The sequence below is a fragment of the Paralichthys olivaceus genome, chromosome 23, assembly GCF_024713975.1.
Source record: "Paralichthys olivaceus isolate ysfri-2021 chromosome 23, ASM2471397v2, whole genome shotgun sequence".
Lineage (NCBI taxonomy): Eukaryota > Metazoa > Chordata > Actinopteri > Pleuronectiformes > Paralichthyidae > Paralichthys > Paralichthys olivaceus.
Window position 1 is genome coordinate 15,703,877 of NC_091115.1, and position 11,908 is coordinate 15,715,784.

General features: G+C 43.0%; 1 protein-coding gene and 1 long non-coding RNA gene across 2 annotated transcripts; both read right to left on the reverse strand.

The window, feature by feature from the left end:
* Positions 1-703: 703 nt before the first annotated feature.
* LOC109637487 (uncharacterized) lies at positions 704-3,699 on the reverse strand. The gene is made up of 3 exons (XR_002203275.2): positions 3,589-3,699; positions 3,442-3,510; positions 704-892 (listed from the first exon to the last, which is right to left on the reverse strand). It is a non-coding gene; the product is annotated as an uncharacterized lncRNA (long non-coding RNA).
* A 642-nt stretch (positions 3,700-4,341) lies between these two features.
* On the reverse strand, positions 4,342-11,410 carry tmem121b (transmembrane protein 121B). The gene has a single exon (XM_069519328.1). The coding sequence runs from the start codon at positions 10,597-10,599 to the stop codon at positions 9,355-9,357; it is 1,245 nt and encodes a 414-aa protein (XP_069375429.1). The 5' UTR covers positions 10,600-11,410; the 3' UTR covers positions 4,342-9,354.
* Between the last annotated feature and the right edge of the window lie 498 nt (positions 11,411-11,908).

The window sequence follows — 11,908 nt, forward strand, 5'->3', positions numbered from 1 at the left end:
GTCCCAAGTAAGCAAATACTTCATCATCTACATCACTACCAGTTACACCACTTACAAGCAGTGAATTGGCCACTTTAACATTTTCAGATATAATTCAATTCAATTGTATCTGTATAGCGCCAAATCATAATGTATATTATCTCAAGGCACTTTACATAGAAGGTCAGGACCGTAAAATCAAAATAAAGAGAAACCCAACAGTTCCCACAATGAGGAGCTCTTTGGAGACTGTGGAGAGAAAAACTCCCTCATTAACAGGGATTGATAACGGGCACATTTGATATCATAATTATTACTGCGATATTGTAATTAGTAATAGTAAAAGTGACTCAATAACTGTATCCGTGTTTGTATTAGTACCACAGTCTTATGTGAGTTAATTGATATCAATGTTCACAGGAATAAAATGCAATAAAATTTCCCACTGCTCAACCTCACGTTCCAAAAATTTCAACCAACTCCTGGCTGGCTCGCCAAGTTTTATGTAGCGCCCTTAGCCTGACTAGAAGGAACACACTATTGGCACCTACACTCTTACTAAGTTTGGTGAGTTGGACCCCTAAATTATTCAAATGAGGGAGCATGAAGCTAAAGTGGACAATTTATTGCTTCACACAGCAAACCTCTGGCAGTGTATGAAACATGAAAAATACAAACAAATACAGCTCTTTCATAATAAAATAAAGTTCAAATAAAAGTGTCCTTTCTTCTTTATCATAAGTTAAGAGTTCAGTCCGTTCTGTGGTGTGTATGTAAAGATATTGTGTGATTTTCTTATCTGTGTCGGAGTGAAGTGAGATGATGTCTGGGGTTCTTGGAAAGGGATGCCACAGCTGGCCACACCGTGCTCCGTTCCGTCCGAGTCGCTCGTCCTTCCTGGCTCGCCTCCGAACTTCAACACATAGAGTGCAGAAAACATAAACATCACTCTCTATTCAATCACATGGCATTATTTTACTTTCACTCTAAATATCTTCCATATCTATACTCAGATGGAGGATATACAGCATTCAAGTCATTGTAAATGAGTCTGTATACATTTACAGTACAAGTATTTTCCACCAAGACGATTATTCATCATGAACTTATATTTTAACACACAGTTGTGTTCAATATAATAGCAGTACAACATCACTAACCAGATCAATCACTGTTTTTGGTAGAAATTATATTTCTACTTGGCAAATAATTTACTAGTAGGTGTAGTAGGGTTATAGAAAACCAACAGACCCAAGAGTCATGACATGCATGCTGCTGATTCTGTGTAAATGAATCATTAATTCAAAGCGGCTTGTTCAAAATAATAGCAGTGTGGAGTTCAACTAGTGAGGTCATTCATCCTGTGAAAAAACAGGCGTCAAACAGGTAGCCAATGTTTTACATGCTAGTTATGGAGCATTTCTTTCTGAAAATTTGAGTAGAATGGGTCGCTCCAGACTCTGTTCAGAAGAACAGCGTACTTTGATTAAAAAGTACGAAGAAGTGCAGAAAATGATAGGCTGCTCAGCTGAAATGATCTCAAATGCTTTAAATTGGTAAACAAAACCAGAAAGACGTGGAAGAAAACGGAAAACTACCATTCGAATGGATCGAAGAATAGCCAAAATGGCGAAGACTCAGCCAATGATCGGCTCCAGGATGATAAAAGAAGGTCTAAAGTTACCTGTGAGTACTGCAACAATAAGATGCCTATGTGAAGCCAAGCTATCAGCAAGAAGCCCCCTCAAAGTCACATTGTTGAAAAAACGACATGTGCTGAAGAGGTTACAATTTTTCAAAGAACACAGTGACTGGCCTAAAGGGAAATGGCGCAACATTTTGTGGACTGATGAAAGCAAAATTGTTCTTTTTGGGTCCAGGGGCCACAGACAGATTGTCAGATGACCCCCAAACACTGAATTCAAGCCACAGTACACTGTGAAGACAGTGAATCATGGTGGCGCAAGCATCATGATATGGAGATGTTTCTCATACTATGGTGCCGGCCTATTTATCGCATACCAAGGATCGTGGATCAGTTTGAATAGATCAAAATATTTGAAGAGGTCATGTTGCCTTATGCCGCAGAGGAGATGCCCTTGAAATGGGTGTTTCAACAAGGGTTAGACCCCAAACACAGCATCTTGGTTCCAGACCAACAAGATTAACGTTATGGAGTGGCCAGCCCAATCCACGGACCTTAATCCAACAGAAAACTTGTGGGCTGACATCAAAAATGTTGTTTATGAGGCTAAACCAAGAAATGCAGAGGAATTGTGGAATGTAGACAATCGTCCTGGGCTAGAATACCTGTTCACAGGTGCCAGAAGTTGGTCGACTCCATGCAACACAGTTCTCAGAAACACTGGTTATACAACTAAATATTAGTTCAATTATTCACAGGAAAGCTAAATCTTCAAGCATCTTTCAGTTTATACAGTAAATGTTTGAGTTTGTAAAGAAAAATACAGACACTGCTATTTTTTTGAACAGCCTAATATTCCTTTTTCTTCAATTTCTGTAAAGTAATAACAGATTTTATACATTTTTCGACATTTTTTGATTTGGAATAGAATGTACAGTGTTCCCAATGCTTTTGCGTGTATGGAAATAAAAGCTATTATAAGGATTTTGAGCTTTACTCACTTTTTTTAAACACACTGCTATTATTTTGAACACAACTGTAAATGCACTTATTTATTAACAGCTCTTTTAATCACTATTTATCTTTTTAACTGCAGCACATTTCTCCTTTTTAACTCTTCTTATCCATACATGAACAGTATCAAATGACTCTTTTTAACCAAGATGAATATTTAAACAACTACAGTGCAACATAACACATTGTGTGCATCTCAATTATCTCAGAAAACGAGAATTATCACAACCTGACATCATATCAACACAAACATGCATCACGTGCCACCTCTGTTTCTCTCATCTAACTACTGTAGCAACAATGTTAGCTTACCCAGCTAGCACTCACGTTACATAATAATTACATCAATGGGATTTTACAGTAGAGTAAATAAAGAGCATAATGCCTTTTTAAATTCAAAATAATGAACTTTGAGGCTGAATTTCTCCAAAAATGACACAGTAAATATGCTTGATACTGAGTGAGTGAACAATCAGAATGGTCCTGAGTTCAAGTGTACAAACCTTTGTCAGAAATTATGGACCAAAGGGATTTTACAGTAGAGTAATAGGTTTGCTCGCTCCGTATCATGGACTCCATGCATTTGCTTCGCGCTAACTTAGCTAGCGATCTTTTTAAAGTCAGTGTACACTGTTCACGCTGACACAAACAGTGCCACGGCGAGTTTAAACATCAGGAAACATCCCTGCAGCTCCGACTGGTTTCACTAAAGTGTCTCAGTGAAAGACATTTCCTACACGACGAGCTCCATCAACAACTAGCAAACAGGCCTTAGCCTCTTAGCATGTAGCAGCGCCGCTTACCGGAGTTTCTCTGAGGCGTCGCGCGGTGAAACGGCTCCTCTTCTCCAACATGGCGCACATCACTCGTTCCTGACGAGAGAGACACTTGTTAGACAGAGCTCTGAGGCCATCGGTCATTGATTCTCAACCTTTCTGTTGTTTTCTTACCAATGGTCGTCGGCGCACTCCCTGCAGGGGGCGCTGTCTGGGCAGCGTCTCGGGTCAAAGGGCGCTCGCACGCTTGACCATGACAATGAGTGAAGGTGAGTGCGCCACCTTGTGGTGGGGCGTGGTAAACACTCTTTAATGACTTAATACATACATTACTTGTGTGAGCACCATAAATTCAGAACGTAAGATAAACCAAGAACTCTGAACACTGTGAGGGATTGGACAACACTATTCTATAACTTGTGGCCAGCAAAGTGCACATAAAACAATATAATAATTATCGATATGTTATAGAATCAATCCGATCATGAACATATAAAAAGACACAGTAACGGGTGAAGTGTACATGTAGACTTGTGGATGAGGCACCTGGATCTGGCCCAGTCTGATCATTCTTGGAACAGGAAGGAAAAATACATTTCGACGCATAGGATCAAAAAACATTGACATTTACATTTAGGGCATTCTGCAGACGCTTTTGTCCAAAGCGACTTACAATAAGTACATTTGGCCCCACGTCTAATTATGAGTTTGAAGCCTTTAGTCTTTTGTTCGGAGCAGCTGACGACGAAATGTGAGGTTTAATTTGCATTTTTGTTTTCTCTGCATTGAAGGAAATATTGTGAGGTGATTATTGGAATGAGGATAAACCACAAATAACATTTGTATCAGCGTGTCATGTCAAAGTCTTCTTTGTTAAATACTGCATCAAATCTAACTTTGCAAATGAATGCTTCATAAATAAACACGTTTTACAGCAATTTCCTCCGATTTATTTCAGGTTTCAACCACATAATACTCTGATTTACATCTACAGTACATAGATTTGATTATATCGGTACAGATATACACCACACAACTTTATAGTACAGAGTATAGTCCTATGTGTAAACAATAGCAATGTTCTTTCCCTGTAAACAAGTTTGAAGAAAAAGGGAAACCCATATATTTAAAAATGTGAGTGTTTTTAAGTGCACACAGCCAAAAACAACAAACATTTGAATCTGTTTAGCATGACTGGCTAGTCTGAATAGCCACATCCATGTAAGCCTTTGGTAGTTTCAGTGTAACTGTGCTTATTCATGCAGGTTAAAGGTTAAAGGTCCACTATACGTCAGTTTAAAGTTCCATGTAAATAAATGGTCCCGCTTGTGTGGTTGGGATAGTGACGTTTATGTGCAAATCCAAATAAAGATTGTTTTCAGAGAGCCTCACAATGCATAAGCAAAGGTTTAAATTACTGGCACAAGGAAGTTATATAAAATACTATAATAAATACTATAATATAACATTGCTAAAATTTTGGCAAAATACATGAGAAGCAACATACAATCAGATGCCGTTCTGCTCTCAGTCAGCACGTTACATTGTTTGTGCAGCAGCACCTCCATGATCTGTAACCGTCCACAGACACGTCAGACATCGGGGTCAGTGTCCCAGCAGCCCCCTGGTGTTTGCAGAGGGGATCAACCAACTGTTCAACATTTGAGCGAGAGTTCAGGCTTCAACCTTTGACTTGAAATGAGTTATAATAAAAAAATAATCTTAAGATCTGCTCACTTTGCAGAGTTTTCAACCACATCTCACGGTCGACATCCTTGCATGCTGTCTTTGTCATGGAGACACCTCTGCTTTCATCATGTGACATTAAAGTTTTTATAAAGGTAGAAAACTGAGGAAGACTGTAGTGCATGACATCATCAGGATGTCACATGTGACGCCACATCAGTTGACCAAGAGTCTGGAGACAGAAATGAGCAGAGATCACCATGCTCCCTCCCATTTAAAACCACTTTGTTCCATAGTTTGGACAAATGATGACACTAATGGAAACTCCGGAGAAGACTGTGAGATGTGGCTGAAAGCTCAAGAAACAAAGCAAAGTAGATCTTCTGAACTATTTGATTCATCGTTCTACATAATAATAATAGTTATTATTTCGACTAAACATTCCACTGCACTGCCTAAAGCTGAACTGACTGAAATCCTGCCCCTTTTCTCCATCGTTCTGATATCACAGCTGACCCATGACCTCAGGCAGCTGGAGGATGGACACCGACAACATGTTAGCTGGAGTCAACCGTGACACCTGGTGACACCCTCCCCTGTATCCTAGTGACTGTCGGTGTCAGGGGAAGAGGGAGGATTTATAATCAACTCAGCTCCCTGAGATGCAGGTTAAGGATTGTACTTCAGCATAGGTCGAATACACAGTCACCTCTCACACTTATCCTCCTTGTGCAGCAGCAGCCAATAGCTGGAAACCTCAGTTATCAGAGTTTTACATTAGACACCCATTGTCTTTGTAGGATTCAAGTGGAGGTGAATACAGAATGAGTCTTGGACTGAAGCTCACGATGTCATTTTTAACCCACGATTCGGTTCATTTTAAATGGATCTAACTGAGCTTTTAATCCTGGTGGGCGCGAGGTGACACTGGGTTCGCTCACATGCCAGAATCATCGGAGCAGAACTTGTCTGAGAGCCAGCTAACATTCATGACCTCGCTTTCCCCTCATCGAGGCCGAACCCCTCCGCGTTCATCGTATGACGGAGGTGATTTCTGAGGGCGTGGGGCTCCCCTCGGACAAAGCCTGGAAACATAAAAATGACTGTATCGCTGAACTTTCTCTTTAACCATATCACTCATTTAGATTTTTCAAGGCAATCCTTTAAATCCAAATGTAATATTTGTTCACATCCATTCACTGAGCCTCCCTGAAACAGTCCCCCCTGCGCTGATACCCTCACTGTGATTAAATACAGCATAATGAATCAACGTGCATTCATAACTCTATCATCTGTAACTCCATAAATAATAGGCACTAAAATAAGTTTGAACCCCCTCTGACCCATATTGCACAATTTCTTGACTGTACATACTCTTAAGTCACATACACTCTAATACCTGACATTACTGTAAGCTTGATATCAGTGTAGTAAATCTACTATGGTAAATAAAGTACTGAGACGGAGCTTGGAATCGCCAGTGTTGTCTGTGCCCAGCTGCACCAGGCACAGATTGATTCCAGCTCAATTCACCAGTGGATGTTTGGATACACTCTGGTGGCCCCACTGATCACTTCAACGTTTCTTCTAAGGTGTCTTGTGACATTCTCCAACAATTTCAATGACTAAAAGCTGCATTTCAACCCTAAGTTCTTGCAGTGTTTTGTTCTGGAAACTTTACTCGACCATTTACGCATGGAACTTTTAGTCCCGGGAACTTTTTAAAAGGAAGTCCAAGGTTTGCTTGTTTCCACCGTAGTCTTTCCACCAGGAGAGATGAGACTGATGTCTGACCAACTGCTACAACAAGCCATTCCACTCCAGTCCACCAGGGGATGGTAATGAAGATGATAATACAAAAACTATGATGATGATGACCAAACCGTGCTGCTGATGATCAGTATAAGAGACAAGCACTTGTAACAAAGCGTATTCAAAATGAATACTGAAATGCTCAACTTAAAGTAAGGCAACAGATTGTACGAGCTATGTGGAGATTGACTAAGATGTATACAAAAAAAGGAAGGTATGGCTAAAATATTAAGCTCAATACAACTGTGAATAATGTTGCTGTAGGCTACATCGAAAACTATCACTTGACTAAACAGGCATCTTGGTTCAACTTTTCATAAAGTACTACCACCAAGCAGGGACTCTTTTGGGAGGTAAAGATTTCCAAAAAAACTTCTCTACAGGCGTGTATGTAAGCACAGCAGGTACCACAACATCACTTCTCTCAACAATCCTGCGTCGCCTACGAGACCACATTGCATCCCATAGAATTTCACTAAAAAAAAACTGCTGTCTGCTTGAAATGTCAGTGGATGGAATGGAAGTGGAGTCAAGGGCGGAATGAGCGAAAAGAAGCTTAGGGATAAATCTGTCTGGGTTCCTTACTATGACCAAAATACTCATGTAAGACACAGCTAATATAAAATATTGATTAGTACATACTGTAAAAGTTCTGATTTACTGGATTCAGATTGTTACTCAGACTCTTTTTTCATGAATACTATTTCTTAACCTTAAAGAGCAATGCGATTCCATGCGGTCCCACCACTACAGGTGTTGAAAATGACACATGGCTTGGATTTTTTTAACAGACAAGAAATATTGTCGGCCAATGACAGAGCTGGTCCCTCGAGTGATGGAGAGAACTAGGCTTTGAAACTGACATGTGAAAGAGAGAAGAGTCCCCAGTGATCGTTTGTCGGGACTCCTGATCCCAAACGTGACGTAAGTAGTAGAACAGTAGCAGAGCCAGCAAAACCAGCAGAAACTCCTGTTGGCCAGGGGTAACCGTTTAAAAGGGCTGTAGAAAAACCTGTTTGTCGTGGCACTGTTGGGTCTTTAGGTCTGTATGCATGGCACCAATTTACACACACATGTCTAACTCTAATCTCAGGACCGGACACAGCATTTAGAAGCAGCAAACACCAGCAGACAACACTGTCATCAATAGAAAACACCGAAGCACACGAGTAGAGTCAGGATTCTTCAAATTGCACTTTACGTCTCGTACACTCCACACGGTCCAGACGCTGTCTCTCTGTACTTTCATTCAAGTGCAGTGGGGAAACTCTCCGATTTAAAACACACAACGTAACAAGGTCTGTTGCAGTACACTTGTCTGTCCTCCGTTCGTTGTAAGGTGTTGCAGGCGTCGGCGTTCGACTTTAGCACCTGATGACCGGTCGGAGAGAAAAAAAAAAAAAAAAGGAGCATTGTAAGGCTGGTACTGATGATGCTTTCTAGACTCGTCCAAAAAAGTGTAAACCCATTCTCCAGCTATTGAGAAAGGTCGCCAGAATTCCGAATCAAAACCTCAGATGATAAGTCAGCTCCGAGGTTTCAGTCAGTTACGTTGTGGCTGTGTATCAGATAAACTGGGCCGAGCAGCTGGTATTTGGTGGCACTTCAAATACAGCTGACGACGAACATGTTTGCAGAGTTCTGGCAAACGGCAACTTGTTCTTGAGAAATTTTAACCACAGCCCTATTTGCAACTTAAAAACAAATATATGACTAAGAAAACTGAGTTGCATTAATGGTTGTATATTTATCTCTGAGATTTCAGGCTGCACCCAAATACAAAGGAGGCAGATTCAATCATTGCCCACCACATTTTAAAAAGCACATCTTTCCACAAGGGAACGTCCCTGTAACTGAATAATCTAAAGAACGCACACAGATGGTTCTTGTAGGAATTATTTGTTGTTCCACTGATCGTTGTTATTTGTGGTTTGCTCCGCTGATTCTTCAGTTAACAGGGACATGTTGCTTTTGAATATTGAGCGCTTCAAACAATCCACCAACATTGTACTGTTGTTGGGGCCCCATGGTCTTTCTGCAAGGCCTATATTTCTGTCATTATAACAGCAAAACAGCCCAGAATGTAAAGTGTATGAAAGAAAATGATGTTTTTGTCTCAATTCAATGACCAAAACTAAGGTGGGGACGTCAGGGGGGCTTTTGAATCCAGGTGAATCCAGCCCTGCCACTGTGTTGAGCACTGGAAGATTGGAAATAGAAAAATACTTAAATTACTTCTGTGAGGAAGGATCTACAATACTGTCTAAATACCTCACATGTGGGTTTGTTGCTTGTCTGTTTTTCAGGTCATCACTCATCTTAAAGAAGCCACTATCCGGAGCAGAGGTTTGACTTGTGATTCAGATTCAGCTGTGCCAAGCGCGCTGCACGACTCCACCCGCACCCGCGCCCCCAGCACCAGCCCCAAACCCCCCGGGGGCTCTACGACTGGGTGACGGCCAGGGTGTTGACGTATCCGTGCGGACACATGTCGTTCTCGGACACGCAGTGTGAGAACTGGGCCGTGTTGCCGCCGCCCGCCAGCCTCCGGACCCCGCGCACCGCCGCGCACTGCTCCACCAGCTCCAGAAGCGCGCACGCCAGGAAGAAGACGTTTTTGAACATGAACACCGACACGGGCATGTCGTACACGTACACCTGGAAACACCGGACCACCAGCAGGGGAGCGTTGACCAGCAGGCCCGTGAAGAAGCGCGCCCACAGCCACCGGCAGCGCAGCTCCGACGCGGTCAGCTCGTAGAGCCACACCACCGGCACGGCCAGGGCCACGAAGTACACGGAGATGACGGTGTACTTGAGGTAGGCGGTGGGGATCTCGCTCCTCAGCAGCATCTCCAGCAGCGTGAAGCTGTCCAGCAGGTCCAGGCAGGTGCCCATGAAGCAGCTGTGGGAGTGGTGCCGCGTCGCCCCGTTCAGGTCCTCGATGATGGAGTTGATGAGGCAGAAAAGCAGCGGCGCGGAGAGCAGCACCACGATTTTGAATCCGGTGGCGCCGCACGGCACCTTCAGCGCCACCAGGTCCAGGATGGAGGTCTCCAGGATGAGCACCACCTTGGGCGTGCAGGCGATGACATAGATGAGCCAGGCCAGGTAGGCGTAGGTGAACTCGCCGAGGTTGCAGCCGAAGATCGAGCTCTTCTGGTGGAAGCCGCAGGCCCGCTCCCGCTTGCTCCGCGCGTTCTTCATGAAGAAGATGCCCCAGCCCGAGATCACCACCAGGTCCGTGGCGATCCACGAGCACCAGTACAGGTCGGTGAAGATGATGAGGTAGAAGTCCAGGACGCCGCCCTGGAAGACGAGCAGGAGGAAGCAGAGCGCCTTGTACAGCATGCTCCTCTTGGACCTGTGCGCCAGCAGCGGGGCGCTCTGCATGAACTCCCCCGATGTCATGATGCAGGAGGCGGCCGTGGCAGAGGAGACCAGGGGCTGGATGCTGCCTCTCTCCTCCGGGTTGATGCTGCCGCTGGTGGTCTGGGTGTCCCGCCTCCTGCTCAGCTGGCCGGCTTCCGGAGAGGATGAGTCGGGGGAGTAGCTCGCTTCGTACTGGAGATAGTCGGCCTTCAGATTGTCGTTGCCAGTTTCAGAGACCATTGTATTTGTGCGGTCGCCTCCTTTTCTCCTTCTTTCCTTCCTCCCCGATGCTTTCCAAGGTGGAGGCACAGACATGCGCAAAGACAGGCGCGGACTCCTGCAGCTGGAATGGACTTAACATGTCTCCAACACCTGCCTGTGTGTTTACAGGCCAGGAGCAGTTCTCTTCATGCATACATCCTGTCATCTTTTCTTATCATTATTATCATTATTGCTATGGTTATTTTTATTTCTGTGTTTTTGAATGACATGTTTCCATCAGCACCTCCAAAGTGATGCTCATATCTACTCCGACCATCTTCAGTCAGAGTCATCAGGAGATGACATCTGACTAATTCCCCAGACACAACAACAAATAAGAAAGAACCATTAAAAACAAAAGAACAGACACAAAGCAATTGGCTGAGTTGACCAATCAGAGAGCAGCACTGGAACTAATTGGCTGAATCATGACTGATGTCCAAAACCTTTGGACTGAAATCTCTGCTTCCATTAAAGAAATAAAATATTAAAATAAAATCATCACAATAACATAGAGGAGGGTCAAAGGCTGTGCTGCTGGTCACGTGACTCGGATTCTCAAGAGTCAGGGGTGAATTTGATTGGCTGAATGGAACACACAGGTGCTGTTGCCATGGAAGACTCCAAGGGCGAAGGGCTGCCCTCACTGAACTCTGTATGTGTGTGTGAGTTTTATTTTTAGACTTGAGGGAGCTGGGTTTTTTTATTCTAACAGCTTCTGTGTCTGTTCATTCTGAACAAGATATTCTGAATGTTCAATCAATCAATCAAAATTTGTCTCATAGGGCTTAACAAAGTGTGACACCCTCTGTCCTTAACAAGAGTGGGAAAGAAAAATGACCAAATAAAAACCTATTAACAGGAGAAAAAACATAGAAACCTCAGAGAGACACATGTGAGGGTCCCCCTCCCAGGACGGATAGAAGTCCAATAGATGCCATGTGAAGACATGAAACAAAAAATAACAGTTACATCGATTCAAAGAAACTATTTTAAAATTAAAAATTGTGTACCTCTCAGGCAGAGCATATAAAGCATAATAATATTGAAAATGCAGAACTCAAAGACTCCTGTCATCAGCTGTTTATTTAGAGTGCCGCTGTTTCGTATTGAGTGATGCCAGTGATAACAAGTCAGAACCTAACCACAGTGTAAACAGAATGTGTGTGGTGAAACGTTCAGAGTTGAGAGCAGACTCTCAATTTGGCCGAGTGAAACTTGTTGCCATGGAAATAGAAAGAGAAAAACATGCATGAAACCCCAAATATCTAAATCAGATTAGTTGCTCCTTTTAGAACTCCAAATGAGTTTTCAAATGATAGGGGGAGAACAGCTGCTGCCTGGCATTAGTCCACCACAATGA